Genomic DNA, 27846 nt, shown 5'->3' on the forward strand with positions numbered 1-27846 from the left:
AACAGTTACAGCAAGCTCACCTTTGTGCCCAGCAGACCATTGCTACCATCGTGGGGAACGACAGAATACCAAAATACCCTCGGTCTTGCACTGCCCACATTTTTAACTTTGAATTTTTTTTTTTTTAAATTGTCTTATGAGCCAAGATTCAAGAGATGCAACTTAGTTCTAGGCAGAGTAATAAATCTGAATAGAGCCACGCATGCGCGATGGTTCCCGTTTGCCTTGGAAACAATTTCCCTTGCAAAACAGTCAACAGATAAAAAGCCTTAAAAGTACTTCTTGCTTTATTTCCCCCTCAGATCATCGAACTGATTAGGATGCACTGCTGTTTGAAAGACACAGATTGCTTCCTTTTCTTTCTGTCTTTCTTTCTTTTGCTTTCAACCTGATCTGCTGCGCTGGCTGAGACAAAACGGCATGATTCTGATTAGGGTCTCCTAACAGGAGATGGTCCCGTTCCGTGCAGTAATTCTGGAGCCTGATGATCAGGAGCTGAGAAAATCTCTGCTACAGACTCTTATCCACATTACAGCATCCCCTGTTTTAGGACGGTGCTTAGCAGCTCGCAGCCATTCCTCCGAAAGCTCGTCTGGGAAGTAGCCGATCGCGATGGTTTCCTAGATTATAGGAAGGTTGGGGGTGGGGGTGGAGGTGGGGGGGAGGCAAAAAAAAAATTCATCATGCTTAATTTTCTTGTGGGTTTTATTACTATTTTTTTTTTCTTTTCAGAAACTTGCCTAAAGGCAAACAGTTTGGTCTAGGACACTCTTTTCAGAAAAAATCAGAATCATTTCATTTACTGCATCCAGAGCACATCTGGGAGTACTGTGTAGCAAGTTCCCAGTTACTCTGCTGGAAACAGCAAGGCTGGGTACCCGACCCATAGGATTATAATTATAGCTGCGGGGGCAACACAGTTAGTTACTGTAGCACATGCGAAAGGTGCATCTCAATAGCTCCTACACATGCACAGAAAAGGATGCAGCAAGGTCATTTCCTTTACTTTTACCCAAACAAATAATTACTAGCAAGAAGAGGAGCCTTAAGGGGGACTATATTTTTACCACAGCATGAAAGGGGGGGGAAAAAACACAAACAGTCATCAGGTTCACTGAGTATTGGGGAACTGAACAAATTGTTGCCATTTCTGTTATTCACTCTCGTCTCCTAATGTTAATGAGCCTAATGTGTGCTTTTCTTTCCTTCAGGAAGTAATATACTATTTGAACTAAGAAGAAGGTGGGGCCTAATCATCAGGGATGCAGTCACACGCTCTAGTCCAGTGGTCCCCAAACCTGTCCTGGAGGGCCACCAGCCAGTCGGGTTTTTGGGATATCCACAATGAATATTCATGAGAGAAAATTTTCTCTCATGAATATTCATTGTGGATATCCCAAAAACCTGACTGGCTGGTGGCCCTCCAGGACAGGTTTGGGGACCATTGCTCTAGTCAATAGCTATCCCCTGATCAGACATAGATTATTGGCCAGTGCGCAGCATTGACTCCACACACATCATGCCCGTGCTCTGGTGGTACCTCTTCTTCCCCTACCTCGCTCCTAACTTTCCTGCCATGGATGGGGGGGGGGGGGGGGGGGGGAAGCGCTTGCTCCTTTTCGATATGTGGCCTGACTTCCTGGTCATTGCGGGTGATGTCATCAATCTGCACTGACCAGAGTAGCAAAGGGAGGGGCTGGATGCTCTCCAGGCTGTCAGGTCCAATAGCCAATGTGCCCTTGGTGCCCCGTGGGATGGGAGGGACACCCTCCTTATTCTTTTCTTTGTGGGGTGGGGGGTGGGGAGCATCACTGCCCATTGGTGACAGCTCATCTGGGAGGAAGGGTTCAGGAGGGAAGATAAAAGATACGGGTAGTGGCTAACTTGGCCTTTTTCTCCTTCCTTCTTGGGGTTTGAACTGGTCTGCGGTCATTGCAGGCATCGTCCTGCCACAGGGCTTAAAAATAAAGCAAGCAAAAAAGGGCAGATTCAGTTCAATCATCTTGCAATATCAAAGTTAATGTTTTAAATTGATTTTGCACCAGCAGCTTTGGTTGCCTGGCAGTCTTCCTCTCTCGTTCTTCCTGTGGTCTTGGCCTTCATTTGGGTAGGTCAATCTTGCTGACTGTTGGTTGCCCAGGGTCCCCTGAACAGGGTCACCAGAATGCCCTGTTCGTCCTACTTGGCAGCACAGACCCTCCACATGTCATGCAGAAAATGCCATGGCCCAGCAGGCTACAAACCAAGCAGAGGCTCTGGCAATGGAGTGGGAGCGCTCCTTCACAGCATGCATGGAGGCTGGCACAGCAGGCATTCTGGGTGGGGTGAGAGACCCTCGGGAAGGAGATAGGGCATGGCCACAGAGCTCTGGGGCTAGACAACATTGTGGGCAGGACTCTGAAAGAGGCAGGACTGGTTCTGGAGAGCAGAGCAACTCAGACACTGCAGCTCTCCTAGGGGAGAATGGATTGGGGCACCAGGTGCCGGCCCCAGCTAGAGGCAGTGGCAGTGGGAGATTTCATGGGCACAGCACTGCCACTTTCTTGACTGGGGCAGGGGTGGGACCCTTCTCAGGCGCTGCCTCTAGAGCGATTGGACCTTTCTCCCTCCCAGGAATGTTTTGGGCAGAGCTTCTGGGGTTAGGATCCAACAGCTCCCTGGGTAATGCCACACCTTTATCTGTGAATGGAGGAACAGCGGCACATCAAGCAAGCCTCAAGCAGGCTGGTCACATATGCAGCACAGCTGCAGCAGCAGACAGCTGTGCTTTCAGCAGACTCTGCAGAAGGTGAGTCAGCAGGGGTGGCAGAAAAGGGTGGGGGAAGTTAACAAAAGAAGAACAAGTGCAAGTATGGGAGGAGCTGAAATAATTGGGACTCTTTCTCTAGCTGCATTAGTTCATCTACCATTTCAGAGTCTTCCACAGCTTGGGCAGCATCAGGGCATCTGGTGGCAGCAACTGACCTACAAGCCCAGCCCAGGACAAAACAGCTGTGGAAGGGTATTCCATGCTTTCTATGCCACTGCATTAAGAGCAGGCAGTACCTGGATATCTTCACTTTGCTGGAAGGATGTAGGAGCAAGGTCAGGAGTAAGGAGGAGGGCAAGCAGCATGACCCTCCCATCTGTAATAAAAAGGGGCAGACCCCACTCAGGTATATTCTTCATCTGGTTAAATTATGATGAGGCCTTTAAGGAAAGAATGGCAGATACCCCCCTCAAAATGTCATGAGGGTCACACAGTGTGGATCTGTTGCTTACTGACATGATGTCTGGGCCCTCATCTGGGTTGCGTGAGAACTGTTCCACCAGCAGCAGTGCACAGGCAAAAGACAAACGCTGTCATTTCTGATGCCTGCTAGTACTTCAATTGGAGCAGCTGCACAGTTTCAGAATGCAAGTACAAGCACATATGCACAACTTGCCCAGCCTGCCAGCCCACCAATAAGTGTCCCAAAAGAGGCACATCTCCTTTCCTTTCCAGTGGCACCATGTAGCAGAACAGCATTCTTAAGGGCCCCCATGTCAGTTTGCTGGGAACGGATGGCAGACAGCTTGGCTGCGTAGACTAACAAGGAGTCAGTGGCTCTCTTACTAACTTGTTTCAACGACAATTTCAGAATACCATACCTGGGTCTGCCAGCCATGCATCAGTGCCCAATGCTTACTCCACTTACTGCTTTGCTAGTGTGATTAGAGATAAATTGCCATCTGAGCTGGCCTTGGTACATATTGCTAGACCTTTCCTCACAAGGCCCTTCTGCTGTATAATATTATCACTCTTGGCATTTGTGCCCCAAAAGGAGTCAGGCAAGTAGTGGCTGATCCACAACTTCTCATTCCCAAAATGTTTGTTTGTTAATTTCCTCCCACAAGAACAGTATACTGTTTATACACCTCATTTGACAGTGCTGTGGACGTGCTCAGGCAGAGCAGAGCTGGTACATGGATGGCCAAGACATATATAGAGACTGCATTCCAGCTTCTTCCTATTCACCCAGATATCTTTCCCTTGCTTGGCTTTCAATTTGAGGGTGCATATTATTTTGACCGGTGCATGCCTATAGTCTGCTCCATATCTTGTGCCTATCTCAAATTGTTTAGCACATTTCTGTATTGGAAGACTGTTCTTTGTGCCGGAATGCCAAATATTGACCATTACTTGGATGATTGTTGGACCTGAAGCTTCTCCATCTTGTCATGACCTGTTATTCTAATTCCTGGATCTGGTTTCTGGATTTCGTGTTCTTTTGGCTTCAGACAAGATTGAAGGCCTGAACAGGTACCTTACCTTCTTGGCTTTCAGCTTGACTCCACAAGTTGGGTAAGAGTGTCCATGCAGATGCGGGATGACCTTGCCATATGTGAGGCCTTCCTGGCTGAGTTTAATGTCGTATCTATGTGGCTACTCCCTTCAGTCAGCAGTAATTATTTAGAATTATATTCTGATGCCTCTGGGGTTTGGTCTTTTCTTCCAAGGGTCTTGGTGTGCTGCTAAATGGAAGTCAGAATAGGGGACATTCAGAGTTGTACGCAGTATCGCATTTCTGGAGATCTTCCCAATTGTGGTGGCCTTACATATCTGGGGCGACCATTTGAGCAATAGAAATGTGATATTTCACTGTGACAACATGATGGTTGTAAAAGTTATTAACCACCAGTCCGCAAAATTCCTGCTGGTATCAGAGCTGTTAAGGGTATTTGTTTTGATGTGCTTATAGCCTAACATCGCTGTGCAAGCAAGTCATATACCAGGTTCAAAAAATCTAATTGCTGACTCTTTTCCTCAATGTCAATAGTTCATTTTTCAGAAAGCTAGCACTAGGAGCAAAGAAAAATGGAACCCTTCTCCTGGGACTTTATTGGAATGTGGAGCCTGGAGGCATGGGAGCTGCTGCACACATCCATGGCCTCTGCCATCTGAAAGGCTTACAGCAGGGGCTATGATTAATTGATGCACTTCTATATGAGCAGGAATATAACTCTTGGTCCAATCCTCAAATACCTTGTGGTGGAGTACATTATTTTAGCTAAGCATGCTAGGTCTCCAGGGGAATGGTCCATTCACACTTGGCTAGTTAGCCTTCTTTGCCCGGGGCTTTGCTATTGAAAGGTGGGTGAGGAAGACAGGCCTAAATTTGGATACTCATAGTCCTGTCACTCATGAATGCTTGTTGGCCCTTTGGCATTCTTTGCCAGCCATAGCCTCTTCTAAATTTGAAATGGCGTTATTCAGCATGGCCTTTTCATTAGCCTCTTTTGTTGCCATGAAAACTGAGGAACTAGTAGAGGTATTGTGCAGCAGGGATGACAAATGTGATTTGCTAGCAGAAAATGTATCACTAATCAATGATAAGCTAACATTGCACATACAAAGTTCAAAAGCAGGTCAACTGAGCAGAGGACAGCTCATCACTTTGTCTGAAGTACCAGGCCTTCTTACCTGCCTAGTATCCAATGTGAAGAATTATTTCCTATTGTTTCCGCAAGGCAAGGGTTATCTCTTAGTGCACTAGGATGGTTCACCCTGAGAAGATTTCAGTTCACTGTCATTCTTAAACAGGCCCTTCAAGCAGCTGGAATACAGACCAGGAGGGATAGCACCCATTCTTTCAGAACTGGGCAGCCTTCATTGCTTTTGCAAGATTTGTGGTTACGCGTATCAGTCTTGTGAACGTCCCCTTTCCGCCTCTTTATTCTGGATATGCATCCTTCCCGGCTTCTTAAAATTCGCATTGCTCACTCGTGGTCCACATATGCATGTATGTGGCCATTTTTGTGCAAGCAACACTTTTAAAATCTACCTCTTAGTACAAAAATCCAGTCAAATCACACACACAGCTGAAGCATGATAGCTGACATATAGTCAGCAGGACTCTCGCGATAACCTTGCTTAGACGCCGACAAGAAGGAAAAGCGGCAAGGTCGGGTGAGTCCGTGTTGGTTCTTTGTTTGCCCAGTTAGGAAAAGTATATACGTGCCTATCTGAATTTAAATCTATGTGCCATGAAAAAGTTAAGTTACGCTGATATTTGTCCTTTGTAGAAAATTAATTTACAGTCAAGTGAGTGGACATGATAAGCAGAACCTTTCGGTGAATTGTACGGAAAAACTCATGTTTGTTACAGTCCCTGAAGCAGCAAAAGCGAAACGTACGTCGGACTGGACTGCAGGATTAATGGTCTTCTGAGTGAAACAGCTCCGTGGAGCGTGATAGCGCCCTTGGAAGAAGCAACCCCTTGAGCAACGTACAAGGAAGGTATCATTCCACATATATATTTTTTAAAAGAAAAAGATTTAAAGAAAAAAACTATAAAAGGAAAATAAGACATTTAGTAATAAAGGACTTGGACCTATGATTAAATGTGACCCAGTGGAGCAATACATAAAGCGAAAATTGCTTGTATGCCTACGGGTGTTATGATGGTCCTTCATATAAATAAATACACATGAAATGCTATATATTGAATTTTGCACATTGAAGAAAAAATTGAGATTTCATAACATCTTAGAGTGAGATATTGTAGCTCGTTGTATATTAAGATTAACTGTTATCTTTTGGTGTGAGATTTTAATTACCCCAATATTGACTGGGTAAATGTAACATCAGGACTTGCTAGAGACATAAAGTTCCTGGATGTAATAAATGACTGCTTCATGGATCAATTGGTTCAGGAACCAACAAGAGAGGGAGCTATTTTAGATTTAATTCTTAGTGGAATGCAGGATTTGGTGAGAGAGGTAATGGTGGTGGCAATAGTTCACTTGGCAATAGTGAACATAACATGATCAAATTTAAACTAATAACTGGAAGGGGGACAATAAGTAAATCTACAGCTCTAACACCAAATTTTCAAAAGGGAAACTTTGATAAAATGAGGAAAATAGTTAGAAAAAAATGAAAGGTGCAACTGCAAAGGTTAAAAGTGTTGAACAGGCATGGACATTGTTTAAAAATATAATCCTAGAAGCACATTCCAGGTGTATTCCACGCATTAAGAAAGGTGGAAGGAAGGCAAAATGATTACCAGCATGGTTAAAAGGTGAGGTGAAAGAGGCTATTTTAGCCAAAAAAAATCCTTCAAAAATTGGAAAAAGGATCCATCTGAAGAAAATAGGATAAAGCATAAGCATTGTCAAGTTAAGTGTAAAACATTTATAAGACATTCGAAGAGAGAATTTGAACTGAAGTTGGCCATAGAGGCAAAAACTCATAATAAAAACTTTTTAAAATATATCCGAAGCAAGAAACCTGTGAGGAAGTAGGTTGGACCGTTAGATGTTGGAGGGGTTAAAGGGGCTCTTAGGGAAGATAAGGCCATTGCAGAAAGACTAAATTAATTCTTTGCTTCTGTGTTTACTAATGAGGATGTTGGGGAGATACCAGTTCCGGAGATGGTTTTCAAGGGTGATGAGTCAGAGGAACTGAACCAAATCACTGTGAACCTGGAAGATATAGTAGGCCAGATTGACAAACTAATGAGTAGCAGATCACCTGGACTGGATGGTATGCATCCTAGGGTACTGAAGGAACTAAAAAATGAAATTTCTGATTTATTAGTTAAAATTTGTAACCTATCATTAAAATCATCTATTGTACCTGAAGACTGGAGAGTTGCCAATGTATCCCCAATATTTAAAAAAGACTCCAGGGATGATCCGGGAAACTATAGACCAGTGAGCCTGACTTCAGTGCCAGGAAAAATAGTGGAAACTATTCTAAAGATCAAAATTGTAAAGTATATAGAAAGATATGGTTTAATGGAACAAAGTCAACATGGATTTACTCATGGGAAGTCTTGCCTAACAAATCTGCTTCATTTTTTTGATGGGGTTAATAAACATGTGGATAAAGGTAAACCAGTATATGTAATGTACTTGGATTTTCAGAAGGCATTTCACAGTCCCTCATGAGAGGCTTCTAAGATAACTAAAAAGTCATGGGATATGAGGCGATGTCCTTTTGTGGATAACAAACTGGTTAAAAGACAGGAAACAGAGAGTAGGATTAAATGGTCAATTTTCTCAGTGGAAAAGGGTAAACAGTGGAGTGCCTCAGGGTTCTGTTCTTGGACCGATGCTTTTCAATATATTTATAAATGATCTGGAAAGGAATACGACGACTGAGGTTATCAAATTTGTGGATGATACAAAATTATTCAGAGTAGTTAAATCACAAGAGGATTGTGATACATTACAGGAGGACCTTGCAAAACTGGAAGATTGGGCCTCCAAATGGCAGATGAAATTTAATGTGGACAAGTGCAAGATGTTGCATATAGGGAAAAATAAACTTTGCTGTAGTTACATATTAGGAGCTAGCACTCAGGAAAAAGATCTAGGCATCGTAGTGGATAAATCTTTGAAATCGTTGGCTCAGTGTGCTGCAGCAGTCAAAAAAGCAAACAGAATGTTAGGAATTATTAGGAAGGGAATGGTTAAGAAAACAGAAAATGTCATAATGTCTCTGTACCGCTCCAAGGTGAGACCTTATCTTGAATATTGTGTACAATTCTGGTCGCGCGTCTCAAAAAATATATAGTTGCGATGGAGAAAGTACAGAGAAGGGCAACCAAAACGATAAAGGGAATGGAACAGCTCCCCTATGAGGAAAGGCTGAAGAAGTTGGGCTGTTCAGCTTGGAGAAGAAACAACTGAGGGGGGATATGATAGAGGTCTTTAAGATCATGAGAGATCTTGAACAAGTAGATGTGAATCAGTTATTTACACTTTCAGATAATAGAAGGACCAGGGGGCATTCCATGAAATTAGCAAGTAGCACATTTAAGACTAATCAGAGAAAATTCTTTTTCACTCAATGCACAATTAAGCTCTGGAATTTGTTGCCAGAGGACGTGGTTAGTGCAGTTAGTGTAGCTGGGTTCAAAAAAGGTTTGGATAAGTTATTGTAGGAGAGGCCCATTAACTGCTATAAATCAAGTTTAATTAGCTAATAGCCACTGCTATTAATTGCATCAGTAGCATGGGATCTTCTTGGTGTTTGTATACTTGCCAGGTTCTTGTAAGAACATAAGAACATAAGAAAATGCCATACTGGGTCAGACCAAGGGTCCATCAAGCCCAGCATCCTGTTTCCAACAGTGGCCAATCCAGGCCATAAGAACCTGGCAAGTACCCAAAAACTAAGTCTATTCCATGTAACCATTGCTAATGGCAGTGGCTATTCTCTAAGTGAACTTAATAGCAGGTAATGGACTTCTCCTCCAAGAACTTATCCAATCCTTTTTTAAACACAGCTATACTAACTGCACGAACCACATTCTCTGGCAACAAATTCCAGAGTTTAATTGTGCGTTGAGTAAAAAAGAACTTTCTCCGATTAGTTTTAAATGTGCCCCATGCTAACTTCATGGAGTGTCCCCTAGTCCTTCTACTATCCGAAAGAGTAAATAACCGATTCACATCTACCCGTTCTAGACCTCTCATGATTTTAAACACCTCTATCATATCCCCCCTCAGTCGTCTCTTCTCCAAGCTGAAAAGTCCTAACCTCTTTAGTCTTTCCTCATAGGGGAGTTGTTCCATTCCCCTTATCATTTTGGTAGCCCTTCTCTGTACCTTCTCCATCGCAATTATATCTTTTTTGAGATGCGGCGACCAGAATTGTACACAGTATTCAAGGTGCGGTCTCACCATGGAGCGATACAGAGGCATTATGACATTTTCCGTTTTATTCATCATTCCTTTTCTAATAATTCCCAACATTCTGTTTGCTTTTTTGACTGCCGCAGCACACTGAACCGACGATTTCAATGTGTTATCCACTATGACACCTAGATCTCTTTCTTGGGTTGTAGCACCTAATATGGAACCCAACATCGTGTAATTATAGCATGGGTTATTTTTCCCTATATGCATCTCCTTGCACTTATCCACATTAAATTTCATCTGCCATTTGGATGCCCAATTTTCCAGTCTCACAAGGTCTTCCTGCAATTTATCACAATCTGCTTGTGATTTAACTACTCTGCACAATTTTGTGTCATCTGCAAATTTGATTATCTCACTCATCGTATTTCTTTCCAGATCATTTATAAATATATTGAAAAGTAAGGGTCCCAATACAGATCCCTGAGGCACTCCACTGTCCACTCCCTTCCACTGAGAAAATTGCCCATTTAATCCTACTCTCTGTTTCCTTCTTTTAGCCAGTTTGCAATCCACGAAAGGACATCGCCACCATGACTTTTTACTTTTCCTAGAAGCCTCTCATGAGGAACTTTGTCAAACGCCTTCTGAAAATCCAAGTATACTATATCTACCGGTTCACCTTTATCCACATGTTTATTAACTCCTTCAAAAAAGTGAAGCAGATTTGTGAGGCAAGACTTGCCCTGGGTAAAGCCATGCTGACTTTGTTCCATTAAACCATGTCTTTCTATATGTTCTGTGATTTTGATGTTTAGAACACTTTCCACTATTTTTCCTGGCACTGAAGTCAGGCTAACCGGTCTGTAGTTTCCCGGATCGCCCCTGGAGCCCTTTTTAAATATTGGGGTTACATTTGCTATCCTCCAGTCTTCAGGTACAATGGATGATTTTAATGATAAGTTACAAATTTTTACTAATAGGTCTGAAATTTCATTTTTTAGTTCCTTCAGAACTCTGGGGTGTATACCATCCGGTCCAGGTGATTTACTACTCTTCAGTTTGTCAATCAGGCCTACCACATCTTCTAAGTTCACCGTGATTTGATTCAGTCCATCTGAATCATTACCCATGAAAACCTTCTCCATTACGGGTACCTCCCCAACATCCTCTTCAGTAAACACCGAAGCAAAGAAATCATTTAATCTTTCCGCGATGGCCTTATCTTCTCTAAGTGCCCCTTTAACCCCTCGATCATCTAACGGTCCAGCTGACTCCCTCACAGGCTTTCTGCTTCGGATATATTTAAAAATGTTTTTACTGTGAGTTTTTGCCTCTACAGCCAACTTCTTTTCAAATTCTCTCTTAGCCTGTCTTATCAATATCTTACATTTAACTTGCCTGCTTGGCTTCTGTTGGAAACAGGATGCTGGTCTTGATGGACCCTTGGTCTGACCCAGCATGGCAATTTCTTATTTTCTTATGGGAGTGAAAGGGAATCATTTTGGCCAATCCGGGTATGGAGAGGGTAAGTGGGTGTACTATATCTTGTTCCAAGGAAAGCCTCATAGGGAAGGAGAGGGAAGGAACATAATCGGAAACCCACGCAAGACCCTGCTGTAATATGAAGGATAAATGATAGCATATAAATCCAGAAAGTTAACCCCACCCAACTGCCGAGGCAATTTAAGTATACGAAGCGAGATAGGGGAGGGTTTGCCGGCCTAAAAAAACGAGACTGTAAGCTATCCAGTTTATGATAAAAGGGAGGGGGAAACATTAGCCACATACTAAGTAGGAAATTAATCTGGGGGGCAAGCACCATCTTAATCGTGTCAAAGTGGCCCACCAAGAAAGGAAAAGGGGTGACCATCGATGCACACTGTCCATTATAAGCGAGAGTATGTGATCACCAGCTTTGGATAAAGTGACAGGGAGGGAGGAATAGACATAAATACCAAGGTATTTCAAACCATCCGAGATCCAATGAAACTTTGAAAGTTGAGAAGCTAACCCAATGGCATGACCATTAAGGGTTATCAACTCAGATTTACCCCAGTTAACAGGACCTGTTGTCCGATTGCTACAGGTGGCCTCAGGTCAAGAAAGATGTTCACCTTTACGTTGGATCCTGTCCGACACGTGCCCGACAGAAGCCTCTGCCTGACTATCCCGGGGGGCTTCTCCAACCATTACCCATTCCCACCGAGCCCTGGACCCATTTGTCTACCGACTTTATAGTGGATTTACCGACTTCAAAATAGAAGATTGTGATATAGGTCACGGTTGATAGATTTTCGAAGATGGCCCATTTCATGCCCCTCACTAAATTACCAACGGTGCCCGAGCTCGCAAGTCTCTTCACCCAGCACATCTTTCACCTGCACGGACTTCCTCTCCATATTGCCTCTGACCGGGGCTCGCAATTCATGGCTAAATACTGGAGAGCACTCTGCAAGAAATTTGGGGTCCAGTTAGACTTAACAACAGCTTTTCACCCTCAAGGCAATGGCCAAGCGGAGCGCATGAACCGGACCTGGAAAGCTTTCCTCCGAGCCTTTGTGGGAGACCTGCAAGATGACTGGGTAGCCTTATTGCCGTGGGCAGAATTCTCCTACAATCATTATAGGCATTCTGCCACCAACATGTCTCCCTTCCAGATAGTCTATGAGAGATGACTCAGACCTCCTTTGCCCCTGCCTTTGGCGGTGCCATCGCCAGCCGTACAACTCACTGCCCAACAGTTACGGAATCTTTGGGCTTCCACTCAAGAGAAACTACAACGCACGGCAGCCACTGCGAAGAGATACACCGATCGTCTACGACTCCCAGCTCCTGCATTTCTCCCAGGGGACAGGGTATGGCTAAGTACCAGACACCTTCGCCTGTGGGTTCCTTCTATGTGCCTAGCTCCAAGGTACATTGGTCCGTTTGCAGTATCGGAACGGGTGGGCGCCGTCTCCTACGGCCTCTGTCTTCCATCCACACTAAGGATTCATAACATCTTCCACGTATCCCTGCTCAAGCCTTTGGTCTTGTCAGTCTTCCTCAACAAGTTCCTCGAACCCGCCAGCCCTGTGGCTCAGGAAGACACCATCTATCAAGTGAAAGAGGTGTTGGATGTGTGATTTCATCATAGACGTTGGGAATACCTTCTTTCCTGGGAGGGCTATGGCCCTGAAGAGAATACTTGGGAGCCTGACTCCAATATTTTGGATAAGTCTCTTCTCCATCAGTTTCATCTACGCCACCCTTCTAAGCCGAAACCCCCAGGAAGGGGGTGTAGAAGGGGGTGTACTGTTGCGCCTCCGACCCACAGACCCCGGCGGGCCGGCCCCCACTTACCACGGGTTGATCATAGCAGCAGTGGCATCTGTGAGGCCTGCTCGGGCCTGGCTGGCTTCTCTACGCGGCGTTCCCTCCGCGAGGAAGACACCGCCGACGTCCTCTGCTGGATCTGCCCCTCTAGGCGCGCACACACGCTGGGGAACAGGTTTTAAAGGGACCAGCGTGGGAACCTGCTGCTCCACCCCCGAAGGACGTCAGACGCTGACAGGGATTTAAGCCCTGCAGCCAGTCCTATTCCTCGCCTTGCAATGAGGTTCTCTCTGCTCCCAGAGGTTGCTAGTTGCTGTTCTTCATCCCTGGCTTCATTCGGCTCGTCCCTGGCTTCTGACTTCAGCTTGTCCTTGGCTTTCATCTTCAGCTTCAGCTCCTGGTTCCTGACTTCATCTTGCCCTCAGTGTCCCATTCCATGACGTCCAGGAGGCCCTGCCTAAGTCCAAGTGGCTTGGGTCCTCACGGGCTCCTCCTGGGGGGACCACGGGCTTCCAGTGGTGAAGTTCCAGTTAGTCTCCTGGCTTCAGCTTCGGTACTTCTCAGGATTCCGGGATTCCTCTTCAAGACTCACCCACAGGAGACCGCACATAAGTCCAAGCGGCCTGGGTCCTCAAGGGCTCCTCCCGGGGGGACCTCAGCTTCCAGTGGTGAAGATTCAACCGGTCTCCTGCCCCGAACCACCTCCCGGCTTCGACCTCCTCTGTGGGTCCTCACATAGTGTGTCATCACCTGTCCGAGCCGGCTCATGGGTCCACAAAATCTAGATTCAACAACTATTCAGAGTAAAAAGTTTTAAATTAGTTGCCATAATAATTGTGACAAGCAAGAACAATACTGCAAATCAGTCAACAACAAGAGTGGGAATGCAGAAAGATGCTACAATCAGAAAATCCATTGTACAAAAAACTGAAACTCCAGTGGGGTGAAAGGGAGAAAACAAGCAAAACAGTTAAGGAAATGAAAAAGTACACAATAGGGGTGTGCATTTGTTTTGAACTTAAATGGAAAACACAACTTTTTTTTTTTTTTTAACTTAAAAAAAAGATGAGGCTTAAACGATCGGATTTCCAACTTATTCAACATAGCTATGTTGAATACGTTGGAAATCGCGATTGTAGATCTAAATAAAAATTTAAACCCCTCACCCTCCTTAATCCCCCCCCCCCCAAGACTTACCAGAGCTGGCCAAAAGTTCCGTGAGGGTCCGGGAGCGGACGTGTGGGGAATCACGTGACGTCCGCGTCACGTCGGAGTGACGCGGCGTCACGTGATTCCCCTCGGGTTCGCTCCCGGACCCCTCGTTGGGCCCAAAAGGCACTTTTGGCCAGCTTGGGGGGGGGTCAGGAGGCCCCCCCAAGCTGGCCAAAAGTTCCTTTTGAGCCCAACGAGGGGTCCGGGAGCGAACCCGAGGGGAATCACGTGACGCCGCGTCACTCTGACGTGGCGCCGACGTCACGTGATTCCCCTCGGGTTCGCTCCCGGAACCCTCGTTGGGCCCAAAAGGCACTTTTGGCCAGCTTGGGGGGGGGTCAGGAGGCCCCCCAAGCTGGCCAAAAGTTCCTTTTGAGCCCAACGAGGGGTCCGGGAGCGAACCCGAGGGGAATCACGTGACGCCGCGTCACTCTGACGTGGCACCGACGTCACGTGATTCCCCTCGGGTTCGCTCCCGGAACCCTCGTTGGGCCCAAAAGGCACTTTTAGCCAGCTTGGGGGGGGTCAGGAGGCCCCCCAAGCTGGCCAAAAGTTCCTTTTGAGCCCAACGAGGGGTCCGGGAGCGAACCCGAGGGGAATCACGTGACGCCGCGTCACTCCGACGTGACGCCGACGTCACGTGCTCCTTGCAAAGTTCAGGAATGGCGTCCTGACCCCGCTGGACCACCAGGGAGTTTTGGTAAGTCGGGGGGTGGGGGATTAAGGCGGGTGAGGGGTTTAAATTTTTATTTGCACATATGGACATAGACTCAACTTATGGAATTCTCCATATGTCCATATTGACCGCAAATGGGACCCCCTTTCGATTTATGGACTTATGAACTTAAACTTTTGGTCTGCACATCCCTAGTACACAAGAAAAAGAGCACTATAATGCTCCCCAGTGAAGGGGAATAATGAGAAAAGGAGGTGGTAAGACAAGGAAATAGGCCACTCCAATCTTCACAAAAAGAAAAATGAACTGAATGCAAAAAAGACATACAAATGAAGATTGGAAGGGAATACTGTGAAAATAAAAACACCATTGTGTCCCAGCCCCAAGACAACAAGGACAAAATGTGGTACTAGTAGTCCATTAAGGCATGGTAAACAAAAGAAAAATATGGCACAAATGTGCAAAAGACATGACTAGGTAAAAAAAAAAAGATACAAAAATGTTATGAGACGAACCAAGCTAGCCAAGTAGAGCGATGAAAGCGTCACATGCTGAACAGTAAATGATAAAGGCAACAGAAGGCAAATAAAGCAGTCAGGTGGCTAGAATGTAGTCCATTCAGCAGCACGTAGCCAGAGGAGAATGCAAATTCCATCAAGAAAAAAACAAAAACTGCAAAAAAAGAGGAAGGCAGATCAGGAAAAACAAAAAAACCTGATTTATCAATGCCAATGCCACCGCTTCATACTCCTAAAATGGCGGCAGAGACACAGAGGTTGCTGAATGGGAAGAAGAAGAGAAAAATGGTGACTCCAAGTAACATTCAAGCGACCATGGGAGAAGTCAGCCCCAGTCCATCAAGCTAAGTGATCAGCACTGCCAGGTCATCACACGATCGGGTAGAGTTATTATGAGTGACTCACATTCTGGCTCAGTATAGCAGGCCATAGTTCACCCCAACCTCCTGAAGTCTTGGTTGCAAACCCAAAAAGGCCTTCCTGTGGGCAGCGGAGGTCTTATCCACATCAGGAACATAGAGAAGGCACATGGTATCAAAGGTAATAGGCAATTTAGTCTTGGCAGCTACCAAGATCATCAAGACTTGTTGATACTGCAGGAGCTTCAAAATGATGGGCCACAGATGGGAAGCATCCATTGTGAAGGGATCTGATTGGCCAGTTCGATTTCCAGTGGGAGCTCAAAGTGAAGATCCAGATTAGCGTGAAGAAAGGGTAGCATGACAGAGCCTTCACGTCTTTCAGGCACACCTAGAACGTGAAGATTATTGTGCCGGTTACAATTAGAGAGATCTTCAAAATTCCATTGCAGAGATGTAAATTTCTGCAAAATAAGCTGAAGGTCAGCAACGGCCACCTCTCAGGAGTCAAGTCTGCATTCCACCATATCCAAACGTGGTGCTAGGGTGGCCACATTAGCAGTAAGATCTGAGAGTTCCAGCTTAATAGCACAAGTAGTTTTGGAATTGTGGCACAGCATGTCCTTAAGCTCCTGCAACTCACATAGTATAGAATCTTGAGGCGATGAGGCCTACCCTGCCGGCATCTTCTCTGGGAGGGTGGATCATGCTTTTCTCTTAATCACCGAATCAGCAGCAAATGCTGCTTCTATCTTCCCAGATTTAGTGGCAGATATCATATGGGAGTACATGGCATATCTAAGAAACAATATTGGAAGAAAGGGACAATAGATAATTGAAAAGTAGCAGGGATTTCTGAGGAGCTAAAAGATTAAGCAGTCGTCTTCCTTAGTGCTTACCAGCGCCCCCTGAAGTTAGAGTATATTTTTAAAATAAAAAAAAAAGTATACTAAAGATCAATCAGCAAGTATGCAAATTCATAATCCATCATGGGGTTGTCACATTAGACATGAATAGGCATCTGTTAAGTGTGCTGTCTGTCCCAGACAGACAGCAAGTATGCATCTATCCAAACTGGGTCATAATGTATTTCTGGTTTTTTTATTAATTTATATCTTTGTTGATTATATCATTTACATTAAATAAAATGAAATAACAGGAATAATAAATAATTGAATAAATAATTAGGTATTATGGAAATATATCCAAAACCCCCCATAAAATTTTAATTTATACCAGCCCACATTAATAAGTAAGGGAGAGGAGCATTAAGGAAATATCAAAAGATAATAGTATCTTTACAAAAATCATAGAACCATGAGAAAGTCAGCTCAAAACGTTTTTCAGCCATTACATTTAATCCTCCTGCTTATCATAGCTAAGAACTGTAGAAATTGCCAGTGTCTTATCACTTAAGAAGTGGTCTAGATGTAATGGATCAAGAAAAATAAATGTATTATTTTGTTAGGTTACCAAACACTTCATTAGTGGAAAATGTTTCCTTAGGAAGACACACCTCTCAGAACACCAGAAAATCCATACAGGGGAGAAACCATTCTCATGTACTAAATGTGGAAACTGTTTTACGAGGAAGGCAGAACTCTCCCAACACCAGAAAATCCATACAGGCAACAAACCTTTTTCATGTACTGAGTGTGAGAAAACCTTCATTAGTAAGTACACGCTAATTTCGCACCTGAAAATCCACACTGGAGAGAAACCATTCTCGTGTTCTAAATGTGGCAAACGTTTCATTAGGAAGACATACCTCTCACTTCATGAGAAAATTCACACAGGTGACAAACTGTTTACATGCACTTAGTGTGGGAAAAGCTTCCCTCAGAAGGCAACCCTTCAAAGACATCAAACGATACACACTAGTGAGAGACCTTTCTCATGCTCTGAATGTGGCAAATGCTTCGTTAGCAAGTATTTGTTAATATCTCACCAGAAAATCCACAGAGGAGAGAGACCATTTTCATGTTCTGAATGTGAGAAAAGCTTCATTAATAAATATATGCTAATATCTCACCAAAAAATCCACACAGGAGAGAGACCATTCTCATGTACTAAATGTGGAAAATGTTTCCTTAGGAAGACACACCTCTCAGAACACCAGAAAATCCATACAGGGGAGAAACCATTCTCATGTACTAAATGTGGAAAATGTTTCCTTAGGAAGACACACCTCTCACAACATGAGAAAATCCATACAGGTAACAAATCATTTACATGTAGTGAGTGTGGGAAAAGCTTCCTTCAGAAGGCATCCCTCAGAAGACATCAAAATATACACACTGGTGAGAGACCATTCTCATGTTCTGAATGTGAAAAAAGTTTTATTGTGAAAGATAGATTAATATCTCACCAGAGAAGTCACACAGGGGAGAAACAATTTTCATGATGGGATTGTAATAAAAGCTTCCTTATGAAGAGCGACCTTACTAGACATGAAACAATATATCCTGTCGCAAGACCATTTCCATGTTTTGAACATAAGAAAATCTTCACTGCAGAAGTATACCTCTCACAGTACCAGAAAATCCTGGAGATCACAGATTATAATCTTTTTAATAAAAAATTGAAAAATTAATATTTCAAAATGGCTTTCTCATGATCTAATGTGCTTGTCTGTTTTTCTCTTATTTTATATTGTATTTGTATTGCTTTTTATTATGTTGTATTTGTTCGCTATGGTCAGTAGTATGATGCTATGTAAATATTAATGTCTTTTGTTTTAATTATGTATGCATTATTGTAAACTACGCAGCATGGTTGCCCTTATAGGCAATAATTAAGACATTCTAATAAATAAATAATTAAATAGAATCCACATAGGCATTTAAATACACTTCTTTTGGTTGCAAAATCTCACAAAACACCAAAATATACACACTGGTGAGAGACCCTTCTCATGTACCAAATGTGGAAAATGTTTAATTAGGGGAAAATGACTCTCATGTCAGCAGAAAATCCACCTAGGTTACAAATCATTTATATGAACTGGCTAAGGAAAAAGCTTCATTGATAAGTGTACACTAATCTCACACCAGAAGATCCACACAGCAGAGCGACCATTCGTATGTGGTAAAACCTTCTGATAGAAGAAAACACCAGAATATACTCGCTGATGAGAAACCGTTCTCATGTGGTGAAAGTAATAAAAGCTTCAGTTAGAAGCACGATCTCACAGGACCTATGAAAATCCATAAAGCATTGTGAGAGAAGATCAGTAAAGAGTACTATAGAAGAGTGACTCTGATACCGTAGAGTGCTTTAACAGCACGGAATAAGATACAATCTATTAACCAGCCTGCAATCCCTGCATTATCATACAGTTTTGGAACAGGAGACTGGCCTCATAAATACCTTGAAGAATTGGATGAAAAAACAAGAAACCTCCTCCACACCCATCAGGTAATTTATAGGAACCAGTGCATGCTAAGATTGTACATCCCTGGAGCTGAAGGTGGTCATGTAACTAGACAATCCTTAGCAAAGTCACTGTTACTGTACAGCTATTGTTATGGAGTTATATTTTCCGCCTCTAGCGCATTCTTCTCCTCTACCCATTACCCCTATTTTATTGTAACTTTCCTACAACTTGTTTATGCTTATTTATGTTAAGGTTAAAGTTTCTTATCACACTGTTCATTGTAAACCGATTTGATATGATATTTTTCATGAAGGTCGGTATAAAAAAAGTTTAAATAAAATAAATAAAAATATGGGAATTTAAGGAAAAAACTAGCTCCAATACCTAGAACCCTTTGCTTAAAGAGGAGCAAATGTTTTCTACGGGCTTAAGTACCCCATGAGATGTCTGAAAAGGTCCTAATTTTTTTTTTACCACAAAAGAAAAAAATCTTTACATTGGAAATATTTGTAAAAAAAACAGATCCTTATCTTGCAATAAGGAAAAAGAAACTAACATGGTAGCTCCAGTTGGGATATTATCAGTACAATTCTCTAAAAAGATGTCTGGGCTTCCCCAAACATCTAACTCCCCTTCCCTAGCAATAACCATTTTCTTCTTAGGAAGATAATATAGCTTGGATGTAACAGGGACCTTATCCTCATCAAAGGATAGTACCTCACACATATATTTCCTAAATAATTCTCCCAGTGATAACAACCTAGAGATAGGAAAATTTAAAAATCACAGATTACAAGATCTTAAATCATTTTCTAACCTTTCAAGGTTGTTATGAACAATAAAATTATCCTAAATAAAGGATGTACATGAAGCTTGAACCACAGATAGCTGCAAATTAATCTCCATCACAGAACGTTCTACTCCAGTAACTCTGCAATATTGCTCTTCCATCTTAGATCTTACTTCAATTGAAAAGACATGTTTCTGGGATAGAGATTGAGATCATTTTTTTCAGACTTAGCAGCCAGTCTCCGTACATCCCATAGAGTGATATTATTAACAGGTTCCTCAATCCCTTCAATTGTCCTACTCATAGGGGGAATTATCGAAGGGAGAGGCACTCCTAGAAAACTAATATTTGGAGCCTCCGAACTTGGAGGAGTTAGCTTCACGGGGTTCTCCATATCTGTAGTCTCTACAACCTGCTGATGGGGTGTGGAGGCCACTGCTGTGCCAGATATATTACCAACTAAAATGAAGTCATCAGCAAGAGACACAGCAGCAGGCTGCAGAGATGGCTGATTATGCCGAGGACTTATACTCCTGAAAGTGGACTTTCACCATTACAGTGTCTGATGGATGACTCACCCTTAGTGATGTGTGCCCAAATGAATAGTCAGGACACAGCTTGTGATGTGGGGCCCAGAACAGTAACAGAAAGGAAGCTTAGGTCCTGTAATGAGATACCTGAGCCTAAAGTGGGGGTTGGGGGGATATTTACATTTGGGGTGCTATCTACTGTAGGCTCAAGAAATGGGCTGGAGTCAACTGCTGCCCGGAGAACAGAAGATGGTTCAGCAGCAGTCAATTGATTCCTGTTTCAATCATTTGCAGATCCGGAGGGGTAACAGCTCTGCTAGCCCAGGGCAGGTTGCCTGGATGGCCCGAACCTACATACCTATTACTGCCACCCATCTTTGCTTGACTGGGGAGGGCTGGGGCTGTTAAAGAGGGGTAGGACAGTTCTCTTTTCTCCTCCATAGGCCAGTACCATCTGTTACACAAGGTTTGGGTGCATAGCGTAGACCTATTTTCAGGGTTTATATTATGTAATAAAGCTGTGGCCTATTTATTTCCACTCAAATTCCAGCTCCATATATTTGTGTCTGTTTTAATGGTATTTGAGTTGGGGTGTGGACCTTCCATAGCTTCTCTACTTATGGCCCGATTTTAAAAGGGCCACGAGCATAAATTTCGGAGGTTACGCACATGGCTGGGCCTCGCACGTGTCGCGTGCATTTTACAACAGGCCCAGCCACAGGCGTTACCCATATTACATGCAGAAGTGCCAGGTCCTGCAAAAGGGGCAGGACAGGGTGTGTGGTCTGGGTGGCTAGGAGCAGGGCGAGAGGGCGGGCTGGGACAGTGCCATTAGTCGCTGTCCTGGGAATCGTACGCTGGCAACCGGCCGGTGCACGGAGATTACTTCTGCTCCTCTAGAACAGTAAGTTCCAAAATAAAAAATTTGGGGGATAGTTAGGGTAGGTTTAGGGGCAGGGAGGAGAGGGGAAGAGAGAGGAAGGATAGAGTTAGGGGTAGGAAAGATCCCTCCCAGTCTGCTCCTTAACTGGAGCAGGATAGGAGGGAACTGGGGGGAGGCCCGATTGCGTTGCCATGCATATTTTTATAAAATTTCCCCCTCCCCTGCATGCGGAGCTGGCCAACCGCCCGCACATGTGTGCACAGACATGATAACCCGGCACGCATGTGCATACAGGACTCGTATTTTAAAACATGCGTGCACCAACATGCTCATGCTATAAAATCGGCACATCCATGTATGCGTGCCGGGGACCACGTGCACATTGACGCACTTGTGCAGGTCTTAAAATCAATCCCTTAAGCCTGGATTTTAAAAGGGCTATGCGTGGAAATTTCAGGGTTTAAACACGTGGCTGTACCTTGCGAGCGCTGCACACATTTTACAATGAGCCCAGTCATGCGCATAAACCTTGGTACATGCAGAAGTAACAGGCCTCTCCAAAATGGCGGACCGGAGGGCGTGGTCTGGGTGAGGAGGGAGGTGGGCTGGGACACCGCTATTTGCCACTGTCCCACAGAAGCGTGCGTGACTTCAAAAGCATCGTCAATTGTCTTCCCAATATTTAGTAAAAATCCTTTGTATATATATTTTTGTTGTAATTTTTTTGCATGTAAAAACAGTTTTCTATATAATGGTAATTATGGCCCAACTAGTGAAGTCTGAAGTATAATACACTTAGCAGATGATAATGGCGGTAGTGACAAAGGCGAGGTAGCGCTGTATAGTCCACATCAGTGCAGAACGGAGAAACTTTATAGAGAGGAGCCTTAACACAGTGGTTCTCAATTCATTCAGCCAGGCAGGTTCTCAGATTATCTACAAGGAATATGCATAAAATAGATCTGCATGCACTACCTTCACTGTATGTAAACCAATCTTATACACATTCTTTGTGGATATTCTGGAAAGTAAATTGATTGGGTGTGCCTTGAGGATTGGTATGAAAGCCATTGCTTTTGAGATTGGGAAAGCCAAGGGCAGATCCAAGATAGCTGCACAGTGATATCGGCCACCGTGTTGCTCCGTGGGTGAATAGCTTTTTCCTGCTAGAATCTTTCCTTTTCGATGGGAAGAAAGCGGAAGCCGAGGGGGGAACCCTACCCTGAGGCCCCCAAGATGCCATTCCTTACCGGACCCATAGATGCCCATATTGTCCATGGAGAACATCAACGAGCGGGAGCACAGCCGCTGGAGAGTGGGGAAGGGGAAGATGAGCTCCCCTCTCTCCCAGACTCACTATCTCCTTTAAGCCCCGCTGAGGGAATACCGCCGAGAAATCCTGCAGCCGAGAGAGGCACCACCGGAGCGGCAAGAACAGCACAGGACCAACGAGTTGAGGATCTGTTCATGGCAGGGACAGGAGGAGGTGCGACAGCAGCAGTGAGCCCAGTTCTTCCGGGGCAACTCGACGAGGAGGAAAGACCAGCACTGAGAGAAACGGGAAGAAGCAAAGATGTTTTCTCGGTCTCTTTTCTTGCGAGTGGGGTAAGACCTACTGTTTTTTCCTTGGAGATGATCTGGGAATCTATAACAGAAATGAGAACTTCTATTTTGCGACTGCTACAATCGATAAATGCTAGTTTAAAGTTTGTGGAACAGAAAGTAGAAATACTGACTCAAGCTAATATAAATCTGGAACAGCGAGTTAAAATAAATAGTGAGCAGATTAAAGAACTCCAACAAGTACAGACTGTGATGATAAAAGAAAAGAAGAATATGGCAGCAAAGATGGAAAATATTGAAAACCAATTAAAAAGCAGGAATTTAAGGTTTATTAATTTCCCGCAAGTACCTATGGTATCTCCCAGAGAAACAATTAAGAAATATCTTCGGGAAGTGCTTCAAGTGGAGGAGTCAGCTATTCCACCCCTCTCGAGAATATTCTATTTACCAAAAGCTAAAAGTCAGACTGATCAACAAGATATAGGGCCTCATTTTCCACGCTGCTCGCATGCGATACCAGGATGGGGGTGGAGTCGGGGTGGAGTCGGCCCCGGAAGAGGAGGAGTCGGGGCGTCACCGGGGCCGACTCTGCGCCGACGCCATGGACAGCGAAATGGTAAGTGCCTTTTCGCGGCAGCTTTCGCTCCCAATAGCTACACCTCGTATGGTGGCGCTATTGGGTGCGAAACCGGCAGCGATCGCACCGCGACGGTGCGATTGCTGCCGGCTAGCGCAGGCCCTCTCCCTGTTTCGGCCCCCCCCCTCCCCTCATCTTCTAAAGTATTGCAGGCCTGCGATACTTTAGAAAATGAGGCCCATAGTGATCTCAGAAAAACAGAGAGGTGATGTGCCAATAGATATCTCAGCAATACTAGAAGCTTCAGATACAGAACAAGCTACGCCTGCAACTTTAATCATCACTCTGGCTTTAGAGCCAGATAAGAACTGGTTGTTAAGATTAGGCTTTCTGGGTTGCAGAATAAGAGTATTCCCAGACGTATTGAAAAATACTCAAAAGAGAAGGAAGGCATTCCTTCTCTTGAAACCACAAGTGTTGTCAATAGGGGGGTCTTTTTTCCTCAAATACCCGTGTAACTGTGTTATAAAATATGCAAATAACATATGTTTTTTGAACCCCCACAGTTGACACAATTCCTTATAGGAAATCCCTGCCGATGCCCGTAGGGAACAGTACTGTGTTAAGTCCCTCATAGAAATAATTGGTTCTCTGAAAACTGTGTATGATTTCCTTAATAAGTAAAAATGTATATTTTAGGTTGTGTAATTCACCCTCCATGTTTCTGAGGACTTAAACTAAGAGAATATGTATACTTATTATATAGGAATAATGTCTTCTTTCTTTTTTTTGTATCAGAAGTATTCTCTGTATTTTACTACAAGAATTTGTCTTGTGATTTTTTTGTTAAAACGCATAAAGAAAAAAAAAACATTGCTTTTACACACAGTTTTCACACATAAAGCGTAGATAATGTGTGATAGTTAATTATACTTATCAGATTGTGTTCTCAGACACCCGCTTGTTTGTGACAGGATTCACTGTTTTGACAAAACAAACATAAGGATAGTTCTTTAGGATGTGGAATTACAGGGTCCTAAAAATAAAGATATTTTTCTATAAAATTTCAAGCAACATTGCACTTTAAAATAATATAGTCATACTAGGAGCACACATTTTGGAATTAAATTGCATGCAGAAATGGTGTGATTTTTGGCCTTTCTCCTCTTGCCTTCCTCTCTCACAGTATCATTTATAACTGATGTGCTCAGCATTATACTTCTTAACTTCATCTATCCATCAGACAGAATCTGTCATAAATTGCTTTAGTACACTTTGTGTTCGTTAGCATCTTTTCATTAACTGCACTTCAAGGGAGGTAAATGAACTTGCACCTGTATATTTCACAGTCGGGAGTGTGTACATTTGTAATAGTATCATACTTCTGGTCGTATCATAAACTCTATATAGCCTTTCACTAGCATTTCACTATCAGGTTTCCCATGCTGGGACTATTATCATATAGAAATGTAGGCATTCCTGATCAAGTTGTATGTTTCAATGATTCTCTAAGTGAACAAAGATGATACAAAATTAAACATGACAACTTTCTGCAATGTTTTAAGCAAAATTATGATTTATCCGCTGATTTATTAGATTGAAAACATTTAAAAAGGGAATATAGTTTCTACAAAACTTTGGACATCCTTCCAGTTGATTCTCTACTCCTTTCTTTTTAAGTTGTTAATAAGGATCAAAAATTTGGTTGACTCAGTAGAACTTTTATTGGTCAGGTGAAGGCAATTCCCTGGTGGAACAAATATCCTAACCTCTCTAACCTCTCAGGTGGCTCAGCATGGGCTCCTAAAAGCATATGTCTGAGCATTTTAAAATGAAGATAATTCACTCTTACAATGCAGTGGAAGTCTATAAAAAAAAATCTCTAAATGTTTCCAGCTAGTATTTTCAACTGTCAGAAACATTGTTAAGAAAGGGAAGTTACTTGGAACTGTTGAAGTCCTGGCAAGATATGGAGGACCAAGAACAATATCTGATATAACTTTCCAAACACTGTCAAGATCTATTAGATAGTGCCAAATGACCTGATGAAAAGTTTAGCAGACACCGAAGTAGTTGTCACAACTGTGTTTTGCTTTGGAGAGGTGTCAGAAGGGGACCTTTTCTATGACCTCATATCAAACATCATTGTCTAAAGATGCAAAACAAAACCTTGATAAGCCTGAAAATTTTTGGAACTTATCCTAGAAGTTAGTGAAGGAATTGAAACTGAAAAGAGGTTGGATATTTCAGCAAGGCAGTGATCCGAAACATTCCCAAAAATCAACCATGAAGTACTTAAAGGAAAGAAAATGAATGTTTTCGAAAGGCCTTCACAGTTCCCAGACTTGAATATTATTATACATCTGTGGGGAAATTATTGAATATCTGTGGGAAGTGCATGCAAGGAGAGCTAACAATATGTCTGAACAAGAAGAGTTCTTCAAGAAAGAGTGGGAAAAATACCAAAAGCAAGAATGTAAAGACTCTTAGTTGACTACAAGAAACATTTGTAACACCTTCTTCTGCCAAAGGAGGTGTCACAAAGTACTGCTTGAAAGGATGCCAGTAATTTAGATACACAGCTCTTGTCAAACTTGGTTTTACAGGTGATTGACAAGCAGATCAGCCAATCAGCATTTATTTCAGGATTAAGCCACAGATACTTACCCCTTAGCCAGTGAAAGCACAATTCCTTGCCCCATCTTAGCTCTGCCCCTTTGTTTACATCAATCATAGCTCTGCCCAAAACATGCCACTTTTGTTTCTTTTTGATCATATCACAGGGACACATCTCCTTTCTGTCCTTTGTTGATGGCATAGACTAGAACCTGAAATACATTTTTCAAGATGGTGGCAGCTGCCTGAGAACAAAAAATGACATGCATAAAAGATGGCGGCTGTTGTATTGTGGCAAGGAAGTGACATCATGGCCGTGCAAGCAAAGTAAAACCAAAACAAAATGCCTTTTATCTGAGATGCTACTGAACCATGTGGAGGTGGCCATCTTGAATGTCATCACAGGCCATGACATTACTTCAAGCATGCTCAGTCCATGTCTTCTATGTTTGTTTACAGAAATGGAAAATGGAAGGCAGCCATGTTTTAAGGATTGACATCACTCCTGAGCATGCTCAGTAATCACTGTGGTTTTGCTTATACCCAGAGCTATATTAAAAAAATAAAAAAACAGAAGATTTTGTAAAACAGCTATTCTTAGACTGCAAAAAATTCCTTCTTTTCTTAAGCATTTCTGTTGCTAGTGCAGCTTGCCCCTTCCCTGTTCTCTGTGGATTTCTTTATAAAGTATGTGTCGCTTATCTGATAAGCAATAAATATGACAATTTAGTTCTAGGATTGTATATAAACAAATTTTAATTTGTCTCTCTGTGCCTTTCATACTTCAGTTTTGTTGTATAACAAAAATTTGTAATTGAGTGCTGATATTAGAAACGTGTATTGAAAGCAGGCTGTTTCTTACAAACAAAAACATTTAGTAAAAACATAAAACCGATGCTGGATTGTATTATTTTTAGAAGTACACAACCAGTCTTTATCAGAAACCATAAATTAGTTTTTGCTTTATTTCCATACTCTGAGCAGAAAGATTTCAGACTGTGCCCTATTCCTCTTCCTCCCTATGGGTTTTTTCTTAAAAGATATATTAAAGATGTATGGCACCCCTATGTGTTGGCCACTAGATGTCACTAAATCCTTCCATAGAACCCACCTTCTATAAGCCTTCCATCCCTCTCAGCCCCTCCCAACTGGAGAACTGTGGATTGGTTGCCTGCTCCTATTTAGTCTACTCATTTTAGTGTTCCTTGGAGTCAGTTTGATTTATATGCAGAACAATGAAGATTTAGCTTTCTCCACTCCCTGGTGAGGCCTCTCAGCCTGACCAGGAACTATATATTTTTAAGAGGTTTCTCTCTATGCACATCCTGCTAGAGGGTTATCATGCATTTGGTTGCAGTGAAATATATTTTTGACTGATTCCCTTTGGGGCAAAAGGGTTCTCATCCCAGAGACCTGAAGACCTGTGAGCAGCTCTACACCCTAGATGGGCAAGCACCAGTGACAGATCTTCTGAGTGAGATTTTTTATGGTCAAAATGTATCCACACTTTTTCAGAAGAGACACCTGCTTAACCTTGCATCCTTTGGAGAAAACTCCATCTGGACGCATAGGACAAGGGCTAAAGACCAAAGAGTCTTAATCTACACCCTAGATGGGGAAAGCACCAATGATAGTAAAGCAGCAGCCACCAAGAGGTTTTCCATCAGCAAATATTTGGATTTTGATGTTGGGAGGTTTTTGACTCACCTCTCCACAGGGTTCCAGGGCTGGGAAAGCCTGATTCCCACATTCTAACGACTTTTCCTGCCTGAGAAGTCACCAGTATTAACATCAAGAAGAAGGAGCAAAATTCTGGGAG

The 27846-nt window shown here is 43.2% G+C and overlaps 1 protein-coding gene across 1 annotated transcript in view; it reads right to left on the minus strand.

The window, feature by feature from the left end:
• The window catches only part of GABRB1 (gamma-aminobutyric acid type A receptor beta1 subunit), an 879662-nt gene extending 856981 nt beyond the window's left edge, over positions 1–22681 (minus strand). Inside the window, exons 1-2 of the mRNA XM_029588350.1 lie at positions 22522–22681; positions 21–620 (exon numbers count right to left, since the gene is read on the minus strand). Coding sequence (XP_029444210.1) covers positions 21–100 — 80 coding nt within the window. The 5' untranslated portion in view covers positions 101–620; positions 22522–22681. The remainder of the gene's footprint in view (positions 1–20; positions 621–22521) is intronic.
• Between the last annotated feature and the right edge of the window lie 5165 nt (positions 22682–27846).

Source organism: Rhinatrema bivittatum, chromosome 1 (genome assembly GCF_901001135.1).
Source record: "Rhinatrema bivittatum chromosome 1, aRhiBiv1.1, whole genome shotgun sequence".
In the NCBI taxonomy this organism is placed as follows: domain Eukaryota; kingdom Metazoa; phylum Chordata; class Amphibia; order Gymnophiona; family Rhinatrematidae; genus Rhinatrema; species Rhinatrema bivittatum.